Source organism: Cetorhinus maximus, chromosome 9 (assembly GCF_964194155.1).
Source record: "Cetorhinus maximus chromosome 9, sCetMax3.hap1.1, whole genome shotgun sequence".
NCBI lineage: Eukaryota > Metazoa > Chordata > Chondrichthyes > Lamniformes > Cetorhinidae > Cetorhinus > Cetorhinus maximus.
In genome coordinates this window covers 60,319,641-60,332,433 of record NC_135887.1, presented here as the reverse complement: position 1 = coordinate 60,332,433, position 12,793 = coordinate 60,319,641, and the positions used below count along the sequence as shown (strand labels likewise).

Genomic DNA, 12,793 nt, shown 5'->3' with positions numbered 1-12,793 from the left:
TTGGCCCGGGGGGAACCCGCCCTAACCCTTCCCCACCACGCTGGACCACTGCCTGCATCCCAACGCAGAATCCCCATCACTGGCCCTTCTGGACTCCTCCCTGAATTCCGCTCCCCCCCACCCCCCAAAGCTATTCCTTGTATCCCAGGATCACTCCCTGGAACATCCCCCAACACCCCCCCAGCAACCTCCTCCCAGGAGCAAGTGCCCTCACACCACAACTCCCTTCCAGCACGCTCCCTTCCCCACCATCAACCCCCTGCCCACATACCTTTTCCACCCCTCCTCCCCAACCTAATTCTGACCAAATGATTCCTGCCTCTTGAACTCTAATTCCCCTCTGACTAGCTTCTTTGTTTTTGACAGGAGTGGGCCCCAGAGGCAAACCGAGCCATTAATCGCAAGGAGAAGAGTAGCCGAGGAACAGAGGAAGTGACTCTCACCAACATCATCCCATCCACTGACACTGTGTCCCTCTCTCCCCCAGGGGACAGGTATGGGGCCCTGAATCCAAAACATCCTCCATGAGAGGGTCCCATCATCCACCTCTCTTCCCCCTTCCCCACACCCTCCTTGCACTGATATGGTTCTATGAGACTGACCCCCATCCGGCAGGTATGGCACTGAGACTGACCCCCATCCGGCAGGTACGGCACTGAGACTGACCCCCATCCGGCAGGTACGGCACCGAGACTGACCCCCATCCGGCAGGTACGGCACCGAGACTGACCCCCATCCGGCAGGTACGGCACTATGAGACTGACCCCCATCCGGCAGGTACGGCACCGAGACTGACCCCCATCCGGCAGGTACGGCACTATGAGACTGACCCCCATCCGGCAGGTACGGCACCGAGACTGACCCCCATCCGGCAGGTACAGCACTATGAGACTGACCCCCATCCGGCAGGTACGGCACTATGAAACTGACCCCCATGGGACACGTATGGCACTGAGACTGACTCCCATGGGACAGGTATGGCACTGAGACTGACTCCTGTTCGGCAGGTATGGCACTGAGACTGACCCCCCATCCGCCAGGTACGGCACTATGAGACTGACCCCCATCCGGCAGGTACGGCACCGAGACTGACCCCCATCCGGCAGGTACGGCACTATGAGACTGACTCCCATCAGGCAGGTACGGCACCGAAACTGACCCCCCATCCGGCAGGTACGGCACTGAGACTGACCCCCATCCGGCAGGTACGGCACTGAGACTGACCCCCATCCGGCAGGTACGGCACTGAGACTGACCCCCAACCGGCAGGTACGGCACCGAGACTGACCCCCATCCGGCGGGTACGGCACTATGAGACTGACCCCCATCCGGCAGGTACGGCACTGAGACTGACCCCCATCTGGCAGGTACGGCACTGAGACTGACCCCCATGGGACAGGTATGGCACTGAGACTGACCCCCATGGGACAGGTATGGCACTGAGACTGACCCCATGGGACAGGTATGGCACTGAGACTGACCCCCATGGACAGGTATGGCACTGAGACTGACCCCCATGGACAGGTATGGCACTGAGACTGACCCCCATGGACAGGTATGGCACTGAGACTGACCCCCATGGACAGGTATGGCACTGAGACTGACCCCCATGGGACAGGTATGGCACTATGAGCCCAAACTTGGGACAGGCAGCTGCCAGTTCCAAGTGCGCAGGGCACAGTTGAAATGGAGGAGGGGGCATGCGATCCCCGGAGCTCAACGAGACTGCTTCCCCCAACCCAGTTCTCTCTCTCTCTCTCTCTCTCACTCACTCTGATGGGGAATGATCATTCCTACCCAATTCCCAGCTCTCATCTCCCCAATGACAGCCAGACTCACCAAGAAACAATCTTGTGGAGAGGGGGGTGTTTGAGTGTTTGGGAAGTGACAGAGACATTGAGGGGGGCGGTGGTGGCTGTGGGCTGGGTGGTTTGCACCCCCACCCCCAGCCCAAAGAGCAGGAGAGCTATCAATTCATAGCCTGCCTGTCTCGTAACATGAACAATTACCTTAATGACTCGTATAGGCTGTAACCCTTTTTCCCCCAGTTCATCTCCATTTGAAAACTTCAGCCAGTACACCAGGTAATATGGTAATGAACCCCACAGTGTGGATTAATGGGGAACAAAGAGGACATGAGGGGGAGGAAGGGTGTCATTAGTCAGTGGGGGGAGAGACAGAGACTTGTTACCCCTATGACAGTGCAGGGTGGGGGCTGATTATCTCCGTAAACCGTTCTTTAAATTGACAGGTTTAAAAGGGAGGAGCAGGTTGGCTCATACAGAACCTTACCCAATGGACAACAACAGACGTTAGTAACTATTCATTCACTCCATCCCCTCCCCTGCCCACCCACCTCACAAAATCTATGAAAATAGATGAGTGCAGGGCTCTGCAATAACAAGAGTCATTTTTAAAAATTTAGTCAAAATGCAGTATTTTAAGAGCCACAATACTGTTACTCAAACGTCAAGAATAATGAAAAACAAGATTTTAGAGGTTTTTACAAAAAAGTTGTTACTTGAATGATACTTTCTCACAAGTACAATGTTAATAAAAGTTTACAAAAATGAAGCAAGCCACATCAAAAGGGGTCTGATCAGTCAAGATTGGAACCCATTCGAGTCCTTACTGAGCCGCACTTGGGTCCGGAGACGGAGGTTGCAGACCACTGGACATGTGGCTAACATAATAGGGAAGCCAAAGTATTTTCAAAACACAAATGGTAAGAAGGTATTCAGAGGAAGGGTGGGGATGATTAGGAGATGTTCCTGTGGAGGCAGAGGGTGTGGGTGAGGTAGGAAATGAGTAGTTTTGCATCTGTCTTCTGTCACGACTCGCTGGGGATAGTGCGCTGTAATATCAAGTCCCACTGCTCCCTGAGCCGAGACAAATGTGAGAAGTTTAATCAGGCCACCAAATTGCCCCAATTCTACCTAACTGTTTAATTTAGGTTAACAGAATACGAACATCAGGTTTGTAAACTTAACAAGTAAATAACTATTTATTAAACAAATTGTCTGTATATATACACACACACAAGGCACACAATTAATAAAGACATAGAGTACAAAAGTAAGGAAGTTATCCTAAACCTTCCTAAAACAGCTGGACTATTGTGGTCAATTCAGAGTACCACATTTTAGACCTTGAAGAAGATGTAGTAGAGAGTTACTGGAATGGTGTTGAGAATGGAGGGTCTTCAGTTATATGGGAAAACTGCAAGCTGGGGCTGTTCACCTGAGAGCAGAGAAAATAAGGAGATTTCATAAGAGTTGGAAATTATAAAGGCTTTTGATGAAGTAAATAAGGAGAATCTGTTTCCAGTGGCAGGACAGTCAGTTATCAGAAGACGCAGATTGAAGGGAAAAGGAGCAGAAGTGACATGAGGAAACATTTTTTTACACAGTGAGTTGTGATCTGGAATGTGCTGCATGGAAGAGCCGTGGAAGCAGATTCAATACATGAACAAACAAACAAGGAGCAGAGGTAGGTCCCTTGGCCCCTCGAGCCTGCTCCGCCATTCAATAAGATCATGGCTGATCTGAACGTAACCTCAAGCCCACAATCCTGCCTACCCCCGATAACCTTTCACCCCCTTGTTAATCAAGAATCTATCTACCTCTGCCTTAAAAATATTCAAAGAGTCTGCTTCCATTGCCTTTTCAGGAAGAGAGTTCCAAAGACTCACTTACCCTCAGTGAAAAAAATTCTCCTCATCCCTGTCTTAAATGAGCGACTCCTTATTTTTAAACAGTGACCCCTAGTTCTATATTCTTCCACAAGAGGAAACATCCTCTCCACATCCACCTTGTCAAGACCCCACAGGATCTTATATATTTCAATCAAGTCACCTCTTACTCTTCTAAACTCCCAATAATACAAGCCTAGTCTGTCCAACCTTTCCTCTTAAGGCAAACCCACCCATTCCAGGTATTAGCTTGGTAAACCTTCTCTGAACTGTTTCCAATGCATTTACATCTTTCCTTAAATAAAGTGACCAATACTGTACACAATACTCCAGATGTGGTCTCACCAGTGCCCTGTATAACTGAAACATAACCTCCCTTATTTTATATTCAATTCCCCTCACATTAAATGAAAACATTCTGAGTTTTTCTAATTACTTGTTGTACCTGTATTCTCCCCTTTTGTGATTAATGCACTAGGATACCCAGATCCCGCTGCATCTCAGAGCTCTGTAATCTCTCACCATTTAGATAACATGCTTCTTTTTTATTCTTCCTTGCCAAAATAGACAATTTCACATTTTCCCACATTATACTCCATTTGCAAGATCTTTGCCTACTCATTTAACCAATCTATGTCACTTTGTAGTCTCCTTACGTCCTCTTCACAATTTACTTTCCTACCTATATTTGTGTCATCAGCAAATTTAGCAACCATACATTCATTCCCTTCATCCAAGTCATTGATATAAATTTTTAAAAGTTGAGGTCCCAGTACTGATCCCTGTGGCACACCACTCATCACATCCTGCCAACCAGAAAATGGCCCATTAATATCAACTCCCTGTTTCCTGTTAGCTAGCCAATCCTCTGTCCAGGTCAATATGTTACCCCCTATACTGAGCTTTTATTTTTTGCAATAACCTTTGATATGGCACCAAATCAAATGCCTTCTGGAAATCTACAGCAATAATAATAACAGTAATAAGAGGCAGAGAGAGAGACCGGGAGAGAGTGAGAGGTGGGAAGAGAGAAAGAAAGAGAGAGAGAGGCGGGGAGAAAGAAAGAGAAAGTGCCAGGGAGAGAGAGGAAGAGACAGATGGGGGGGTGGGGGGAGAGAGAGAATTGACTAAATACTTGAAAAAAATCACAGTATTATCGGGGAACAACAATGGGTTGGGATTAATTAGATAGCTCTACCAGAGACAGCACAGCTATGATGGGCTGAATGGCATTCTCCTGTAATTTATGATGCCTCTATGTCTCCATATCACACTCGCTCACTCGCTGTCTCTTCCTCTCTCTGTCTCTGACCCTCTCTGCTTTTCTCTCTGTCTCTTTCCCTCTCTCTGCCTCTCTCTCTCCTGTCTGTCTTTCCCTCTTTCCATGGCTCTTTTTCTGTGTGTCTGTCTCTCTCTCTCTGACACTCTTTCCCTATGGGTCTCTCTCTGCATGTCCCTCCCTGTGGGTCACTCTATGGATCTCTCTGCGTCTCTCTCTCTCTCTCCCCCCACCCCCCATCTGTCTCTTCCTCTCTCTCCCCGGCACTCTCTCTTTCTCTCTGCCCGCCTCTCTCTCTCCCCGGTCTCTCTCTGCCTCTTGCTCTGTCTGCCTCTCTCTCTCTCTCTCTCTCTCTCTCTCTCCCCACCTCTCTCTCTCTCTTTCTCCCCACCTCTCTCTCTCTCTCTTCCTGCCTCCCTCTCTTTTTCTCTCTCTCTCTCTCCCTGCCCCTCTCTCTCTCCCGGTCTCTCTCTCTCTCCCGGTCTCTCTCTCTCCCAGTCTCTCTCTCTGCCTATTGCTCTGTCTGCCTCTCTCTCTCTCTCTCTCCCCCCACCTCTCTCTCTCTCTTTCTCTCTCTCTCCCCGCCCCTCTCACTCTCTTCCCACCTCTCTCTCTCTCTCTCTCCCAGTCTCTCTCTCTGCCTCTTGCTCTGTCTGTCTGTCTCTCTCTCGATATACATGCCATGACCTCGCACTAATCTGTGTCTTGTCCCACAGTGGAGTTAAGGATTATTCGTCTGATTGGTCAGATGATGACAGCCCCAGGAAGTATGTGTTGACGCTGGGCTCTGAGGATGATGTGAAGGTAGCGATGGTCAGAGTGCGAGCACTGTATGATTATGCGGGGCAGGAGGCTGATGAGCTAAGCTTCTCGGCAGGTATTGACACACTAACACAGAATGGTCTTGTTCCGCAACGCTGCATGTGCAGGCTGTAGGCGCTCTGCATGTTGGCCCTCAGAATCCACCTCTCACCAATACACGTCCTCATCAGCCAAACCTAGCCTCACATGGCTGTCTATAGTCCTGGAATATCCACACAGCACTCTGTACAACTGATCGGCCTTCCATTGTCCAAGCTGAGAGATGGGCCATCTGGCCCATTTGCTCTGCTGGGATTTTTTTGCTCATGATCCAGCCAATCTGATCCCAATGTCCTATTCACTTCCCGTACATGTTAATATCTCACCCAGTCTAATAGACCATGTTTCCAGTAGTGAATCTCAGTGCTCCTGTCTAATTGTGCATGTATCTGGGTGTGCAGTGGACAGGTCAGATTATGGTCATGTCTGCCACCGCTTGCATGTACCGCTTGCACCGCTGCCCGGTCCGGGGCTCCGCCGGCCGCTGCCCGGTCCGGGGCTCCGCCGGCCGCTGCCCGGTCCGGGGCTCCGCCGGCCGCTGCCCGGTCCGGGGCTCCGCCGGCCGCTGCCCGGTCCGGGGCTCCGCCGGCCGCTGCCCGGTCCGGGGCTCCGCCGGCCGCTGCCCGGTCCGGGGCTCCGCCGGCCGCTGCCCGGTCCGGGGCTCCGCCGGCCGCTGCCCGGTCCGGGGCTCCGCCGGCCGCTGCCCGGTCCGGGGCTCCGCCGGAATGATCACTAGCTTCATCAAATAATTGGGAAGGTGGCTAACTTTGGTTTGGCAATTTACCGTACCATAGCTTGATGGTAAAGTGGTGGTCCAGGGAAGTTTGGGATGAAGTTTGGAATAACTCCAGCATGGCAGCATTTGCTTGTTACATTAGGATTAAACCACCTGGTGTTGGGAGTAATGAGGGTAGGGATGGGTGAGACAGTTTGCTTGTCACCATAATCTGGCATCTTTTGTGGTTCCTCTATCACTGCCTCCTCCACCCCTTGATTTTGGCAAGTTACAAATCACCAGGTTTCTTATGTTCAGTTTCCCAGTTGGCAACCTCTGGATCACGTGTCATCACCACCAGGTAACCAAAGCTCAGTTACTATCTCTGCTCTTGTTGACTTTCCCCACAGGTCAAGAGTTAATGAAGATCGGTGAAGAGGATGAACAGGGCTGGTGTAAGGGTCAACTGGATAGTGGCCAATCAGGACTCTACCCGGCAAATTACGCAGTCCTTGTGAGCTCCTGACAAATGCTGCACAAAACTACCAGCACTGTACAACCCTCTACCATCCCCACTCTTTCCATCTGCTGCTGATTTTTCTGCTTATTGTTTTCCCCCTGCCACAGCCTATTTCTCCTCTGAATGAAGGATTAGAAAGATGCAAAAGAGTGAGAACATGACCTTATTAATCGTGGAGCTAATTCTCTTGTATCATCCTCGGTTATGTGTTTTTTTTGGCTGACCAATTGCCTGAGGTAGAGGTTAGAAGCTTCTAGAATGAACTGAGCAGTATTTATTGTCAATAGATGCTTCAGGGAGGTGACTCTGACTTGTGACCTGTGTTAGAGTCTCCTGGTTCAGTGAAGGTGCTTGAGCCTGAGGCTCTGGATTTCTGAAGGAGTTCTGGACCTGATTACTTCCTTGGACGAGGCCATGTTTCACCTGTTTATGGAGCATCAAGTACAGTCACAGCACAATAGATGTTTGGGACAGGTGCAGCGACTATTTTTGTCAAATGGAAAGCGGAAGACTTTTCTAGCCAGATGTAGGAAGCAGCTGCATTCTAATTAATCTCATATGTATGTGGCAGGAGACGGAGTGAAATAAATGGATATTACAGATCGCACACTAACTGGATTTGGTTCATTCTGGGATCTGCGACTACCATCTCTGTGATGTGTTTTACTTTCACAAGAGATTAAGATTTAGTGTGGGCCCTAACCCACTATCAACAACTCAGCCGATACATCTAACCCATGCTGTACCTGCACTGGGAGTGTTTGATGGGGACAGTGCAGAGGGAGCTTTACTCTGTATCTAACCCCGTGCTGTACCTGTCCTGGGAGTGTTCGATGGGGACAGTGTAGAGGGAGCTTTACTCTGTATCTAACCCTGTGCTGTAACTGCCCTGGGAGTGTTCGATGGGGACAGTGTAGAGGGAGCTTCACTCTGTCTAACTCTGCTGTACCTGTCCTGAGAGTGTTCGATGGGGACAGTGTAGAGGGAGCTTTACTCTGTATATAACCCCGTGCTGTACCTGTCCTGGGAGTATTTGATGGGGACAGTGTAGAGGGAGCTTTACTCTGTAACCCCGTGCTGTACCTGTCCTGGGAGTGTTTGGTGGAACAGATCTGTTGCATGTATCTCGACTGTAGTTGCCACTTTTCCCTGAACTCCTCCTGAAGGTAATATAACCTGGGTCGAACATGTGACATTATCATTGGGACACTGCCTGGAATCTGATGATGTCAGTGGGGGAGGTTACATGACAAAAACAAAAATACCTGGAAAAACTCAGCAGGTCTGACAGCATCTGTGGAGAGGAGCACAGTTAACGTTTCGAGTCCGCATGACTCTTCAACAGAACTAAGGAAAAATAGAAAAGGGGTGAAATAGAAGCTGGTTTAAGGGGGTGGGGGGGGGAGCGGGGGTGGGACAAGAAGAGCTGGATAGAGGGCCAGTGATAGGTGGAGACAACCAAAAGATGTCACAGACAAAATGACAAAGAGGTGTTGAATATTATCTAAAGGGATGTGCTAATTAAGGGTAGAAAGCTGGATGAGCAAGGTACAGAAAGCCCTAGTGGAGGTGGGGTGGGGTGAAGGAATCGAAAAAGGCAAAAAGGTAGAGATAAAACAATGGATGGAAATACATTTAAAAATAATGGAAATAGGTGGGAAAAGAAAAATCTATATAAATTATTGGAAAAAACAAAAAGGAGGGGGAAAATCAGAAAGGGGGTGGGGATGGAGGAGAGAGTTCATGATCTAAAATTGTTGAACTCAATATTCAGTCCGGAAGGCTGTAAAGTGCCTAGTCGGAAGATGAGGTGCTGTTCCTCCAGTTTGCGTTGAGCTTCACTGGAGCAATGCAGCAAGCCAAGGATGGACATTGTGGGCGTGAGAGCAGGGTGGAGTGTTGAAATGGCAAGTTACAGGGAGGTCTGGGTAATGCTTGCGGACAGACCGAAGGTGTTCTGCAAAGCGGTCACCCAGTCTGTGTTTGGTCTCTCCAATGTAGAGGAAACCGCATTGGGAGCAACGCATGCAGTAGATTAAGTTGAGGGAAGTGCAAGTGAAATGCTACTTCACTTGAAAGGAGTGTTTGGGCCCTTGGACGGTGAGGAGAGGGGAAGTAAAGGGGCAGGTGTTGCATCTTCTGCGGTTGCATGAGAAGGTGCTGTGGGAGGGGGTTGAGGTGTAGGGGGTGATGGAGGAGTGGACCAGGGTGTCTGGCCCATCTCCCGTGCATCCGCCCTCACACCTTCTTCTCCCTCCCAGAACCATGATAGGGTCCTCCTTGTCCTCACTTATCACCCCACCAGCCTCCGCATTCAAAGGATCATCCTCCGCCATTTCCGCCAACTCCAGTATGATGCCACCACCAAATGCATCTTCCCTTCACCCCCCTGGCGGCATTCCATAGGGATCATTCCCTCCGTGACACCCTGGTCCACTCCTCCATCACCCCCTACACCTCAACCCCCTCCCACGGCACCTTCTCATGCAACCGCAGAAGATGCAACACCTGCCCCTTTACTTCCCCTCTCCTCACCGTCCAAGGGCCCAAACACTCCTTTCAAGTGAAGCAGCATTTCACTTGCACTTCCCTCAACTTAGTCTACTGCATGCGTTGCTCCCAATGCGGTTTCCTCTACATTGGAGAGACCAAACGCAGACTGGGTGACCGCTTTGCAGAACACCTTCGGTCTGTCCGCAAGCATTACCCAGACCTCCCTGTAACTTGCCATTTCAACACTCCACCCTGCTCTCATGCCCACAATGTCCATCCTTGGCTTGCTGCATTGTTCCAGTGAAACTCAACGCAAACTGGAGGAACAGCACCTCATCTTCCGACTAGGCACTTTACAGCCTTCCGGACTGAATATTGAGTTCAACAATTTTAGATCATGAACTCTCTCCTCCATCCCCACTCCCTTTCTGATTTTCCCCCTCCTTTTTGTTTTTTCCAATAATTTATATAGATTTTTCTTTTCCCACCTATTTCCATTATTTTTAAATGTATTTCCATCCATTGTTTTATCTCTACCTTTTTCCCTTTTTCGATTCCTTCACCCCACCCCACCCCCACTAGGGCTATCTGTACCTTGCTCATCCAGCTTTCTACCCTTAATTAGCACATCCCTTTAGATAATATTCAACACCCCTTTGTCATTTTGTCTGTGACATCTTTTGGTTATCTCCACCTATCACTGGCCCTCTATCCAGCTCTTCTTGTCCCACCCCACCCCCCTTAAACCAGCTTCTATTTCACCCCTTTTCTATTTTTCCTTAGTTCTGTTGAAGAGTCATGCGGACTCGAAACGTTAACTGTGCTCCTCTCCACAGATGCTGTCAGACCTGCTGAATTTTTTTGTTTTTGTTTTGGATTTCCAGTATCCATAGTTTTTTGCTTTTATCTGAGGTTACATGACATGTCCTTCACCTTGATCTCCAGCCAGCAGGTTTTAGGTCCTGCAGTCAGTGTGGTGGTCCTTCACATGTCAGATTATTAGGGCAATTAAGTAGATGCCAGTTCATCTGCAGTAACTGGGCAGTTCATGATTACAGCCCCATAGTTTAATATACCATATCCCAACTTATTTACTCCTGGCTGTAATGAGGAGGAGTCACTAACCTGTGTGTTTTTAGGTGATAAATATTCTCCAGCCTAGATGCACAGAACCCAACCAGTCCCAAAGAGCCTTTAATTTTCTCCTTGCAAGCCCTCAATGCTGAAAATCAGGGACCCGGATAGAGACAGACAGTATGGCAGCTAACAGGTTAAAACTAAATGGAACTGTTCTGGTGAAGCAACCTACCATGAAACTTCAACTCATCTAGTATAATTTGGGTTTCCTTTCTCACTATCGTCTCACTTAACCAGCCAAGACATATTAACAGTTACATACTGGAGCTAAGACCATAAGACATAGGAGCAGAAATTAGGCCAATCGGCCCATCGAGTCTGCTCCGCCATTCAATCATGGCTGATAAGTTTCTCAACCCCATTCTCCTGCCTTCTCCCCGTAACCTTTGATCCCCTTAACAATCAAGAACCTATCTATCTCGGTCTTAAATACACTCAATAACCTGGCCTCCACAGCCTTCTGTGTCAATGAATTCCATAGATTTACCACTCTCTGGCTAAAGAAGTTTCTCCTCATCTCTGTTCTAAAAGGTCTTCCCTTTACTCTGAGGCTGTGCCCTCGGGTCCTAGTCTCTCCTACTAATGGAAACATCTTCCCCATGTCCACTCTATCCAGGCTTTTCAGTATTCTATAAGTTTCAATCAGATCCCCCCTCATCCTTCTAAACTCCATCGAGTTTGGACCCAGAGTTCTCAAACGTTCCTCATGTTAAGCCTTTCATTCCTGGGATAATTCTCGTGAACCTCCTCTGGACCCTTTCCAGGGCCAGCACATCCTTCCTGAGATAAGGGGCCCAAAATTGCTCACAATATTCTAAATGTGGTCTGACCAGAGCCTTATAAAGCCTCAGCAGCACATCCCTGCTTTTATATTCTAGTCCTGTCGAAATAAATGCCAACATTGCATTTGCCTTCCTAACTACCGACTCAACCTGCAAGTTAACCTTAAGAGAATCCTGGACTAGGACTCCCAAGTCCCTTTGCACTCCAGATTTCTGAATTCTCTCCCAATTTAGAATATAGTCCATGCCTCTGTTCTTCCTACCAAAGTGCATGACCTCATACTTCCCCACGTTGTATTCCATCTGCCACTTCTTTGCCCATTCTCCTAACCTGTCCAAATCCTTCTGCAGCCTCACTGCCTCCTCAATACTACCTGTCCCTCCACCTATCTTTGTATCATCTGCAAACTTAGCCAGGATGCCCTCAGTTCCTTCATCTAGATCATTAGTGTATAAAGTGAAAAGTTGTGGTCCCAACACTGACCCCTGCAGAACTCCACTAGTCACCGGCCGCCATCCTGAGAAGGACCCCCTTATCCCCACTCTCTGCCTCCTGAGTTAACAATATCTCAAACTTATATAGCACCTTAAACATTGCAAACTCAAGTAGCCACAAGCTTCCTCAAAGAGGTTTGTTTTGTGGAGGAGAGAGAATGGTGAAGGGATTTAGGCAGTGAATTCTGGAGCATGGTGTTTCAATGGCTAAAGATACAGGTGCCAATGGAGGATGAAGGAAGTGGAAATTCACCAGAATCAGAGGATGAGGAGATCAGTGGGAGGAAGTTTGTTGCAAGGAGAACAGGTACTAAGTCAGTCAGCTAGCAGCAGGAAGGGAAGTTGTGTGGTCAGTAGTTTCTCGTTATCTTGACTCCCTTCTCTCTCCCCTTGTCCAGTCCCTTCCCACCTACATCCGTGATTCCTCTGACACCTTACGTCACATCAACAATTTCCAGTTCCCTGGCCCCAACCGCTTCCTCTTCACCATGGATGTCCAATCCCTCTACACCTCCATCCCCCACCAGGATGGTCTGAGGGCCCTTAGCTTCTTCCTTGAACAGAGGCCCCAACAATCCCCATCCACCACTACTCTCCTCCGTCTGGCGGAACTTGTTCTCACACTGAACAATTTCTCCTTTAACTCCTCTCACTTCCTCCAAATAAAAGGTGTGGCTATGGGTACCCGCATGGGCCCCAGCTATGCCTGTCTCTTTATGGGGTATGTGGAACATTTCTTGTTCCAGTCCTACTCCGGCCCCCTCCCACAACTCTTTCTCCGGTACATCGATGATTACTTCGGTGCTGCTTCATGCTCTCG

At 49.0% G+C, this 12,793-nt stretch overlaps 1 protein-coding gene across 13 annotated transcripts in view; it reads left to right on the top strand.

The window, feature by feature from the left end:
* The window catches only part of pacsin3 (protein kinase C and casein kinase substrate in neurons 3), a 123,317-nt gene extending 115,647 nt beyond the window's left edge, over window positions 1–7,670 (top strand). For 11 of the 13 annotated variants that reach the window (XM_078548782.1, XM_078548788.1, XM_078548783.1 and 8 more), the window contains 3 exons: window positions 367–494; window positions 5,687–5,847; window positions 6,957–7,670. In XM_078548782.1, the coding sequence (XP_078404908.1) occupies window positions 367–494; window positions 5,687–5,847; window positions 6,957–7,072 (405 nt within the window). In that variant the 3' untranslated portion in view covers window positions 7,073–7,670. The remainder of the gene's footprint in view (window positions 1–366; window positions 495–5,686; window positions 5,848–6,956) is intronic. The other 2 variants (XM_078548792.1, XM_078548793.1) reach the window with 2 other exon arrangements.
* The last annotated feature ends 5,123 nt before the right edge of the window (window positions 7,671–12,793 follow it).